The 11,814-nt window shown below is 32.9% G+C and overlaps 1 protein-coding gene across 1 annotated transcript; it reads right to left on the minus strand.

The window, feature by feature from the left end:
- Window positions 1–7,463: 7,463 nt before the first annotated feature.
- On the minus strand, window positions 7,464–8,972 carry LOC149374844 (uncharacterized). Its single transcript, XM_089590668.1, has one exon. It carries the CDS (start codon window positions 8,970–8,972, stop codon window positions 7,464–7,466), a length of 1,509 nt encoding a protein of 502 aa, XP_089446794.1.
- Between the last annotated feature and the right edge of the window lie 2,842 nt (window positions 8,973–11,814).

Genomic DNA, 11,814 nt, shown 5'->3' on the forward strand with positions numbered 1-11,814 from the left:
GCTTATCTCCCGTTGGATATTTGAATCTTGTCCAACTCAGACTGTTTCTGAAACATCAAGGAAAACCCAGCAGGTTTTTGAATTGTCAAACTCAAAGTGCTCATCAAAGCTCAACAAATACTTATATGGTTTTTTGATTGTCGAGGAATAGTCGAATACGTCCTTGATTATTGCAAAATATTCGGAACCCTTCTTAATCGTTACAAAGTATTGTAAAAGTTTCTTTACTGTTTAAAAGTTTAAGAGTTTGCGGAGCGCTCCTCAATTATCGAGAAATACTTTTATGGTTTCTCGAATATCGAGGAAAACGTATAATGCTTATCAATCGTTGAAAAATACATAGAGGGTTTCTCGATTGTTGACATGTACTTAGAGGGTTCTTCGTTCGTCAAGAAATACTTTAATGTTCCCTGAATCATCGTGGCGTACTTTAATGGTCCCTCAATCGTCAAATAGTACTTAGAGTAATTATTCATGCTACAAAATAATTAAGAAAGTTTCTTGATCAGCAAGGACCACATTGCGGGTTTTTCAAATGTTGAGAAATACTATAAGTGCATATCGATGGTCTTAATAAATTTAAAGATTTTTTCGACCGTAGAGAAATAATCAAAAGATTTCTCGATTTTTCAAAATTATTTAGAGGGCTTCTTGACTTTAAAAAAGTTACAGTGAGGAATCCTTGATCATCAATAAATACTCTAAGAGTTTTTCGAACCTTAAGAAATCCTTTGATAATTTCTCGATCGTCAAATAATACTCAGAGTGCTTACTTATGTTCTAAAAACATTAGGAGTTGCTCAATCGCCAAGAAGTTATTTTCAAGGTTTCTCAATCGTTAAGGTATGTTCAGAGTTATTGATTATCGTTGAAAATAATGAGAGGATCTCTCATTTGTTGACAAAGTACTCGGAGGATTCCTCGATCACATATAAATACTCCGAGTATTTCTCAATCGTTTATAAATATTCCGAGAGGTTCTGGATAACGGAAAAGCTCAAGGTTCCTTGATGATTGAGATAAATTTTGAGGATTTCTTATTACTTGAGAAATAGTTTAATAGTTTTTCAACCACTGAGGAAAACTTGAAGTGCTTATCAATCGTTAAAAAATATTTAGAAGGATACATTTAAGGAATACATAGCAGATTTTTTAAAAGTCGGTAGGCCTTGAATTTAAAGGAATACTTAATGTTAATTAACTATAGTTTCTTATTAATAAAATACAAAAAAAAGATAGAAAATGTTGATATCAATCAGGGTATGTGATCTTAATAAAAAATGTGCGGACGTGTGGCCTTTGCGTAGCCAGAATCGGGAGAAGTTGGCTTTTTCTCTTGTATAGTATGTCCTGGGAATATTAGTATTTCAGTATCCTTACATAAATTGCAGACGTATACAGAGTAAGTCTTACTCCTCTTTGCTATCTCTACTATTTTTATCTCTACCATATCTACCGTAATCTCACTAGTTCTATCTTAAAAAAATGAACCACGCATCGTGGACATGGATATGGTAATGTCTTTAAAATAAATGTAATGCACTAACAATTCAAAAAGGACGGTAGCTTACATACAATTGTATGGGAGAAAACGGTACTTTTTCTGTGGAGTAGGATGAATACAAGTGGCTCAATGGTTGCACTGTTACAATCGGCTCAAACAACACATGTGTGTATACAATAATATTCACAAAGGTTTTTAAATATAGAAAAACCTCTTCTGTCTGAAAATCACAGGAGGTTATACATGTTGACGGCTGCTATTACCGCGAGTATTGTGTAGGTACGTGTCATTTACATACAATCGTTTCTATCAAATTTGTTATGTCTTTACTCTACTGCAACACTTGTTTTACTAACCTTGATTAGAAATGAAATTTTTAACAGATATTTTGTTGAGAACCTTTCATTGACTGGGACCTCCGATCCTATGGGTTTGTTTAAAGTCCATTAGTCGCTCTAAAAATTTTACGTAAACTTGGTAAATTGTTAGTTAATTTAACCATAATAATTTATATCAATTTTAATGGCGCATCGTGCTAAAATACAATTAGTTCGTCACAAATTATGTTACTTTTTAAGAGCAAGAAATAGATCATGATAGTCTTTGTCAGCTCAAGATACATTATTCTTCTTTTCGTCGGCATTCTACGAATTGTTAGAAGTGCGCAGCACTGGTATAGGCAATCATGAATAGGCTTTATAAATTGAAAATATATATTATCCAATTTTTTTGTAATTTAGTTGCTTACTATAGTGACCTTGTGTCGTTACTACTACGGCGGTAAAAACCGCTGTGAGCACGAAAACTACATGTTGTAAGCCAAAAGCGAGTACTACTGTATAGAGATTTACAGCAATTATGCACAAAACTATAATAGTCAAGGTTGTTTGACCAAAATATTCGTGGCCGTTGAGCCAAATCAATTAATATTCATTAACCTAACAAAAAAAGAGAGAAAGAGAGTAAGAGAAAGAGGCAAGAGAGAGAATGATGCTTAGAGAATAAACGTGATCTGGCAGATACAAGTGGAACCATAGGCCGTTAAAGACAAACAATCGTCTCGATAAAATTGACTAAATTCATTGTGAGTATGCATTCTTATGTGTGAGTGTTGAATTTTAAGTGGACAGGAAGTTATAAAAGAGAAGAGAGATGCAGTAAGTGAGGGGAGAGTAAGGTATTAATAAGGCTTTTATGATATGAATTCCGCTTGTTTATGTTATTGCTCGTGAATCTTATGCGTTTTCGTCGGGGCTGATGAAACAGTGTTGTAATGAAATACATGTTTTATTTTTTGTATGGTCTCTATTGGGTATAAACAAATTAGGGAACTAAGTTAACAGTTCTCCCCACAACATAGAGCGCTAAATGTTATGTTATGCATCTGGAAAATTACATAGCCTGCTCTACTTCGGTTTAACGATCCTTAAAAAAACTTTTAAAGTTTCTCTAAACTTTAGCAAAATTTTATGTTTGTCTGAACGTTAGCTAAACATAGATAATGAAAAAATGCCTCACTTTTTGCTAAAGTATTCGACTTAAGTTGAGTTTATGTTCATCCAAACTTTACGACACAAATGATAAAAGTTTTTCTTGATTAATATAACGTTGGAAAATGATCGACATGTATATTTAAAATATTTCAACATTCATTTATACACGGACTGTAATTTTCTTTCTTATAGTCTTGCTATGTACAATTGTATTCAACAAAGTACAAGTAATTAGGTAAGTTTTTGTCAGCCTTTATAAACTGCACTATCGTTTGTGAGAAGCCCTTACTATATATTATTTTCGTATTACTTAATTATCTGTGCTTCTCTTTGTCAGAGCTCAATTAGTCGTAATATAATTTCTGTGTGAGACATCAATATGTCAGTAGTGTACGAAAATTTGATGACGTAATGTGTGAATCAAGGAAGGAAAAAAGTCCTACACTGAGAAAAGTGGTGTTAAAAAAAGTATTATAAGTTTATTAAAAATTACTATATTTTTCGGGAAAGCTTCGACATACTCACCTGATGACGCAAGTTATTACGTTTAAAATCATTTTTATTATGTTTTAAACAATTTTTATGATGCAGTAGATGTACAAAAATTATTCTACAGTATAATAAAAATTACTATGTCCAACATAGTAAAAATTGTGATGATATAATTTTTGCTATAAAACATATTAAATTTTTTTTTTATCGTTTTGAACAGTCCCACATTCAGAAATAAAATTTGTTATGTGACACAGTAAAATTTGTCATTCCGCTGAATTGCTATTCAGTATAGTAAAAAATAACGATGTTTAAAAGTAATGTTGTATAATGTCTAGAGGTATACACACCTATACAGAGGTTTAAATTTGAGTTTATACGGATTTAAATATTAAGAAAATCAAATTTTTTGATTTATAAGGTAAAAAATTGATACGTGCAGACAATCAATACTGAATCGACTAATTATCCATTGTCAACACTGTGGTTCACAGGAAACCCTTTGATTTTTAACTTATATATGTGTTTGATAAACAGTACACGTTCCCACATGTACTTTATCTATACGCGCGTGGACATAATGTCCCGTGGTCTAGTGGTTGCAGAGCTTGATTCGGAAGCCGAAGGATGAATGTTCAAATCCTAGTCACAGAAAATTTTTTTTTACTAATTAAATTGTATATAACATCGATATAAATTTGTACTCTGTGAAAAAATATCTATGTACATATAACTTATATATACATATATGTATATAATTTAATTTTCTGATAGTTACATGTACTGTCCCTGTGTATATATATAATAACTATTTATTTTTTTCTTATTTCTAAACATAGTAGAAATTACTATGTTGAATAGCAAATTCTATTATGATCTGGTTTTACTACATAGCATAGCATGTTTTATAATATGGTGAATATATCTCAGCTTACCTATAATAGTTATTTGGGTAACAAGTGCGGAAGAGACGATTTCACGCACGAGTCGTGATTGACTCGCACGAGTGGCAGGAGTTGACGGGAATGAGTACCAGTTTAGCACACGAGTGCGCAGCACGAGTGTGATCGCAAGGTACGAGATACTGTCACCGGCCACGAGTGCCAGTCTATCACATGAGAGCGGAAAATCATTCCGCATGAGATGCGTACGAGTTTTTTCGCAATGTGTGAGGAAAATAGGTACAAAATAGGTATGAATTTTAATTACCAGTGTGTCGCAAAATTTTTTCCGGTGTGTGGCAATACCATTTCCGTACGCTTTTTCCACACACTGTGTGACAAAAACTTTGCCACACACCTTTTCCGCACACTGTGTGAAAAAACTTTTGCCGCACACCTTTGTCACACACTATGTTGGAAAATCGATTTTCCACACTGATATCAGTGCGGAAAACACTAATTTTCTACCAACTTGCAAGTTGCAAAAAATATAGTAATTTTTATTATAGTTGTAACACTTTTTCTAACACCACTTTTTTCAGTGCACAGACACATTCAAAATAATTTTTTGTTAACATTATGACTAAACAATTGCTGTAAGAAACCTATCGAGTACTTGGAGACAAAATTATGAAGTAAGATAAATTCAAATAAATTAAGAAGTATAAGAGTTATGTTATTTCAAGCGCAGTACGAAAACGTAATTAAAATGTGTTTACTCGTGGTGAAAATTACAATACCGGACGAAATAAAGCAGTAAAGGAAGGGAGTGTCAAGTTAAAAGTTTTGCTGATGAGTTACCAATGCATGTTGGCCACGCCCTTTTGTTATTTCTTTTTTCTACAAGTGCGCACGGCTGCTAAATGGTGACCTGGTGTAGCATGCTGCAAGCGTGAAGTTCTCTTGTCTAGGGCTTATTCGCTAGGGGGCTAAAACTATGCTTATTTCTATTCGATGCAGTAAAGTACACGTGTTCTCGGAGAAAAAAAATTTACTAGGAGGCATAAAAATAAAATGGTTACCAACCGCTGGAACAAGTTATAACTTCTTTAAATATTATTAGTATTATAATTATATTAACTTACTCAGTGTTTCCGTCTAGATAGAGGTGTCCGAATCTTTCTTTTAATTAAGAAGAATTATAAATTTCGGCTCAATTGCTATGAATCCTACTAATATTAAATATAACCTATCCCCCATGTCACCAAAATCCGACTCTTCATGTTAATATTTCGATTTTTATAACTCTGCATCACTGGTACACCTTTTTTCTTTGAAATCACTACAATGCATCTGCACAGAGTTATAAAAAAAAAAGAAATAAAAAATAACTCTAGTTAATAATATTGTATAAAATTATACATAAAAAAATAATTTTCTAATAACACTATTATATTAAAAAAATAATCTCTTATATTATGGAGTTATTAAAGTAAGGTAAATGACCCAATTATGAAACACTCGATGACGATGGTTTAGATATTATAATTTTTTTGAGGCATACAAATGCTTAAAATGTTGGTTTTTTTTTTTTAATGCCTGTGCAAAAGACTAAGAAAATAAATAAAAACTTTTTTTAGTAACAAATATGTAACGAATTTTTTAAAACATAGAAAAAGTTCGATAAAGGTAGTGACCCAGTGTATGAAACGGCACTGAGACGCCATTTCCTAGTCTTTGATACAAAATGTCCCAAAAGATGAAATATAAATAATTTCAAATAAATTGCTTCAAGTATCAAAATATAAGAGTATTTTATTGTTATTCTTAGTATTAAAGAAACATTTTAGAAGTTTAAAACACTCATAAGTAATTGATAACGAAAATTGACTATCAATAATACTGAAAAATGAACCACCCTATATTATAGTACTAAGTTACAAACTTTCCAGCTTGGATTGTTTTCGCAATTCCTTCAATTTATCATTTAATATCTTTTTTTCTTGCTGAATTTTTTTCTTTTGTTCTTGAAAATTTTTTTTATTCTCGATTTTTTCTTCTTTAATCTTGACATCCTGTTGTTTTTTCATTTTTTGATTCCACCACTGATCAGATGTCCCAGCAGCTGGCAACTTAAGCTTTCCAGATACTTTTAATTTGTCTCTTTTTTTTTTTGGCAAATATTGCAAGGGAAGAGTGAAGACAGAGTCAAAATCACTGATACTATTAGTGCCATCAACTGAAAATAAAAGTACATATAAAAAGGAAATTTTCTCTTCAAGTTTTAAATACGTTGCAAAACTAATACGACGCACCTCTGTTAATACTTAAGGCATTCTCCTGATCTAGTGCATCATTATCAATTCTTTTCGGAGTTGAAGTTGGATGGACAACTGGATCCTTTCCAGTATTACTGCTATTTGTTACATTCTGTGTATTTTCAATATTTTGCAAGATATTACTGCCTTCAGGTTGTATAAAAAGTCCTATAAAGGCAACGTATATATTATGAGTAGGGTATTCTTATGCACTTGAATCAAATATATTTCTTTACAGATAATTATAGATTCCATACCTATACTTTGTAATTCGTCCTGCTCATTACAGTATGGCAAATCTCTACTTATAATGTCTACATTAAGAATATCATCTGAAGAGATTTGAACCATACCTGACTGTTGCAACGTAAAAACATTATTATCTTGTAAAAGATTTCTTATTTGATCGTTTGAGTCACTGTTTTCGGTCGACAAAGGTAAACTGTCAGTATGAATTAATTGCTCAACATTTATAGGTAATGGAGAAGTACGTAGTGGTAGGTGATTAGGAGTGTTGATGATTAATGCAGGATCTTCGGGTACTTGATGAGTGTTAGGCATATTCAAATTATCAATAACACGACTTTTATTATCAATCTCACCTAAATATAAAAATCAAACAAAAAATATGTAGTTATTTAAAACTAATGAGATAAAATAAAATAAAAAATTTTGGGGAAAATAATTCCATCACAAAAATTAAAAGATTTCGATATAAATATTTGTAGAACATAATTTTGAGAGAACTGAAACGAAAAATGGAGCAATATTTGGACTAGGTACCGAAAGGTTTTCCACTAAGCTTCACACAATACTCAAACATAGCTTTTTTTTCTATGTTGCCCGTCCAAGATCCAGCTTCATATGCAGTGTGAAACTCGGCAAGGGTTTCAATTGGTAAACTCTTCTGAAATGCTTCAAGTAGGTTGAAATTGCATGAGTCGGATTGTTGAACTACAGTTTCATTGGGTCGCTTCTTTTTGTTCAACACGTTGTAATTTACAGCTTCAAAATTAAGTGGGTAGAGTCCAGATGCTCTAAATTCACTGATTACCACACTTTCTTCCTCACTCATGCTGTCAAGTGTTTCTTTCAAAACGATTGGAAAGTATTTTTTGTCCAATCTTTTTGTTTGTTTTTTAATTTTCCACTTCGGGACCATTTTTTTCCAGGCTTCTTTAAATGGGTGAAAAAATGATATGTCCAGAGGCTGCAGAATATGAGTAGCATTGGGAAAGAGTCCAATCAATTCAATTGAATAATCACGACAAAAAGCTACTAGAGGTATTGAAATGTGAGAAGAGTGATTATCCATGTAGATAATGATTGGAAACTGGATCTTGCTTTTCAGCAACCATGGATAGAATACGTTGGTTACATATTCAAAAAAAGTTTCAGTTGTCATCCATCCAGAATCTGAAACGCCAATGCCCCAATATGGGGGAGTATTTTCAACGATAGCGTCTGGTACTTCCTCTTTATACTTAAACATAATCATTGGTGGTGCTCGAGTACCATCAGCAGCATACATAAAAAGAGCAGTGAGACTCTCCTTTTCCCCTTCGACGATTTCATAAACTGCTCGTGATCCCTTTCTTGTCAAGACTCTCTCTGACTCAGGACACAGCACCACATTGGTCTCGTCGCAGTTAAAGATCCTGTTTGCAGAGACATCTATCAAGTTTTTTTCTTTTAAGTAAATTTCTTGCTCCTTGAACCAGTCTTTCAAATCCTCTTGGGTGACATCTGCTCTGCTCGTGCTTAAATGCTGGGGTTTCCTGAGAGAAACTTGAGGATAACGCTTCATGAAACTCTCATACCAGTGTCGGCTTGGGCGATCATCAATGAAAGGCGTTGATCTGCCCAATATCTTTACATATTTTTCAACTGAATCAAGAAGCTCTGTTTTTGTTACTGGAGAACCTTTTTCAGCCTTATAAAAAATCCAGTCGACGATTTTCGTCTCTCCAGACCGTGATAGCACAGTGTTAGGGCCCATCCTTTTTTTTGCAGCAGCTGGATTCTGTTTTTTCCTCCATAAAGTTGCTGCTGGGACTCCAAAAGCATTAGCTGCTTTTCTCAAGGAAATACCAGAATCAATTAGTTTTAGAGCATTGGTAACTCTATCCTCAGTGTATTGAATCCTTTTTACTTTGTTCTTTTTGCTCTTTCCCACAATAAGAGATTTTTTTAGAATTCTACCACTTTTACTTGAACTGGCTGTGGACTGTTTTGGGGACTTTTTTTTGCATGAGTGCTGCTTTTTCTTGTCGTCAGTTTTCATAATTATTGTGTGAATGTACCTAAAAATTTTATTTAATGATTTAATTAAACAAGCATTATAGCAATAAGTGTGCAATAAGTACTAATATAAGAGAGATTTAGAGGTTAGTAATTTTGTTTACACTACTGCAACTCTTTAATACGCTTACCTTAGTATCAGCCAATGAATAAAAAGTATTTGACTGGTAATTCACTTTTAACAACAAATTTTCGCGCAATAATAAAATGTAGAGACTTTTTTAACTATTACTAATTATAAACACAGCGACTCAGGTGCTGTTCCATAGCATAGGACATACAGTGTTGTGCACACGTCCGCGGAATATGAAACGCGCATTTTTTCGTTTCATGTATACGGACATACTTTAAACTACTGTCCCAATGAGTGAAACATACCTACTTACGGTAAAATAAAACAAGATAATTATAAATCCACTATCAATAGCGATTGAGTAGGTCTTATGCCTATGTTAATAAATTTACAGTATAAGCAAGTCGCATTTAATTGAGATTAATTCAATTTCTTCAAAGAGGCATCGTCATCGGCCATTCGTTGCAATTGATAGATGTTTATCCAATACAAGCTAGGTATATATAGAATAATTTTTTTTTGTTTATCGCAACTTTGCGGAATTATATTTTTCGCTCTTTATCATAACTCTGAATATTAAAATTTTGGGAATAATTTTTGCTTTAAACTAGATTGACAAATTTTTCATTTAATTAAGTTAATTCATGAGTGTTCCATACATTAGGACGTTGTTTCATAATTGGGTCATTTACCTTAATAATAAGTCAAATAATAATATTCATTTAAATTTTTCATCCATACCTTCAATTTGCAAGAGATCTCGAAAACTATTACAAAGTATTAATTCCCAACACTGATCCTTGTTGATCTCTTGAGGATTCCAAATGTACTCAATGACCATAGATGCTGCAAAAAAAAATCAACAAAAATAAGCAACATGATTTTAATAAATATATTATTATATTACAATAAATCAAAAATGTGCGTGTGTGTGTAGTGAACGTAGATACTAAGATCAGGCAACTGATTGAGAAACTCTTTAAAAAATGTTATATCTTCATGTAAAACTGACATAGGTCAAATATAATTATTATAACAAGTTTTTAAAGCGTCTTCAGCAATCTAAAATCATAAACTAAGACTTTCTGTGCTTAAGCAACATAAATTTTTAGAACCGTTGGTTATCTTTTATCATTAATTTTTAACAAAATAATATACATACATTCAGGGGATACTTCGATGCATGAAATCGGATGTTCGCAAGTATCTATTGGCACTGAATCATCCTCATCAATCCAATCCATCTTTGATGACTCTGTAAGACAGAAGAAGAAATTAAAAATTAACTTCTGTATAAATATGCCCCAATAAGCACACATATATACGATTTGAGCCTCATTGCTCAAAACATCAAAGATTGTATATTAACAGCAGTTTTCTACAATTTTATGTAAGTCTGCGTAATCCATGCTATAGTCGTAAATACATTTAAACTTCTCCGTAGCATAATACAGACTTTAAACCTAGCAAAAGCTTGCGCGGTACAGCGCATTCTATTTAATTCGAAATTTTTAACAAGTTTTAAAATAACGTCTTAGATGTTATTGTGTTTGTTTGAATCATTTTTGCATTTTAATATAAGTTTAAACTTTACGACAATTTGATTAAACATTGGGCTTGGTTAAAGCTAAAGGGCGCTACGTAACGGAAATTTAAAATTTGTTTTACCGAGCAGGCAGTGTTTGCTGAGCTAGATATAATTTTCCATTTTTGTCACTAGAACCTACATATAGCTACAGATCTTAGTAAGAAAAATGCAAAAGTTTAATGGGAGGAGAGAGAAAGCCAGTGGTTCTTTTCAAATGAGACCGGCAAATTTCGCAGTCTATTTAAATTGGCTACATAAAGAAAGACGCAAGACCCCAGATAACTCAATACAATTTTATGCACAATAACTTATTTAACTAATCCCAAGCTATTTAACCCAATAACCCATTAGGCTAATAAGTGGCCTCATGAGTTTGAATAAATAACAAAATTTATTAATTAACTAAACAAGCGCTAATCCTTACACGACCCAGGGCGCTTACTAGATGCTTTGATTATTAATAAAATAAATCAATAACTCAAGCGCTAATCTCCACACAACTAGGAGAGCCTACTGGCTGCTTTAATTATTGACAAAATAAACTAATAACACAAGCGCTTATAAGCACACAACCCGGGGCGCTTACTGACCGCTTCTATTGACCAATTCAGATTTTCTAGTCAAGGAAGTAGAGACATTTTTGCTGCGGACACATGTGTTGGTACACTGGAAACCATGAACATTTATTGCAAAAATTGAACTGTTCTTTGAGTGAAGAAAAGTGTAGAATATTGTGACTTTATTTTGTCTTAGTGACCTTATGAGAAGGTGCGAGGCATCACGCACGTGTAGCGTGGTCATCCACTGTGACCTCTGTAATTGATTTACCGGGCCTTAATCTTAATCTCCATCGTTCGGGTTTCATAACTAGTGGCGTGTGGAAGCGACTAGGGCGATTGGAGATTGTGCTCGTTTTCTACAGCGTGTTGAGCTGATTGGAAAACGACGGTTGGTTTAATCGATACCTTCTCGCAACGTGTTTAGTTAATAACCATAGACTTGCGATAGTTAAGGTAAAAGATTTTTCTTTGCGCTAAATAAAAGGATACTCGCGACGTTGCGTGTGTAAAAGATATATGTAGTATATATGTAATTTTTATATATCTCCCTCTCTCTAAGATCTTTATTTTTTACTTTTGTCTTGTCTTAGAAGCACTTTCCTGT

Source organism: Copidosoma floridanum, unplaced genomic scaffold, assembly GCF_036245765.1.
Source record: "Copidosoma floridanum isolate Cflo_tuat_1 unplaced genomic scaffold, Cflo_Japanese_pri ptg000013l, whole genome shotgun sequence".
In the NCBI taxonomy this organism is placed as follows: domain Eukaryota; kingdom Metazoa; phylum Arthropoda; class Insecta; order Hymenoptera; family Encyrtidae; genus Copidosoma; species Copidosoma floridanum.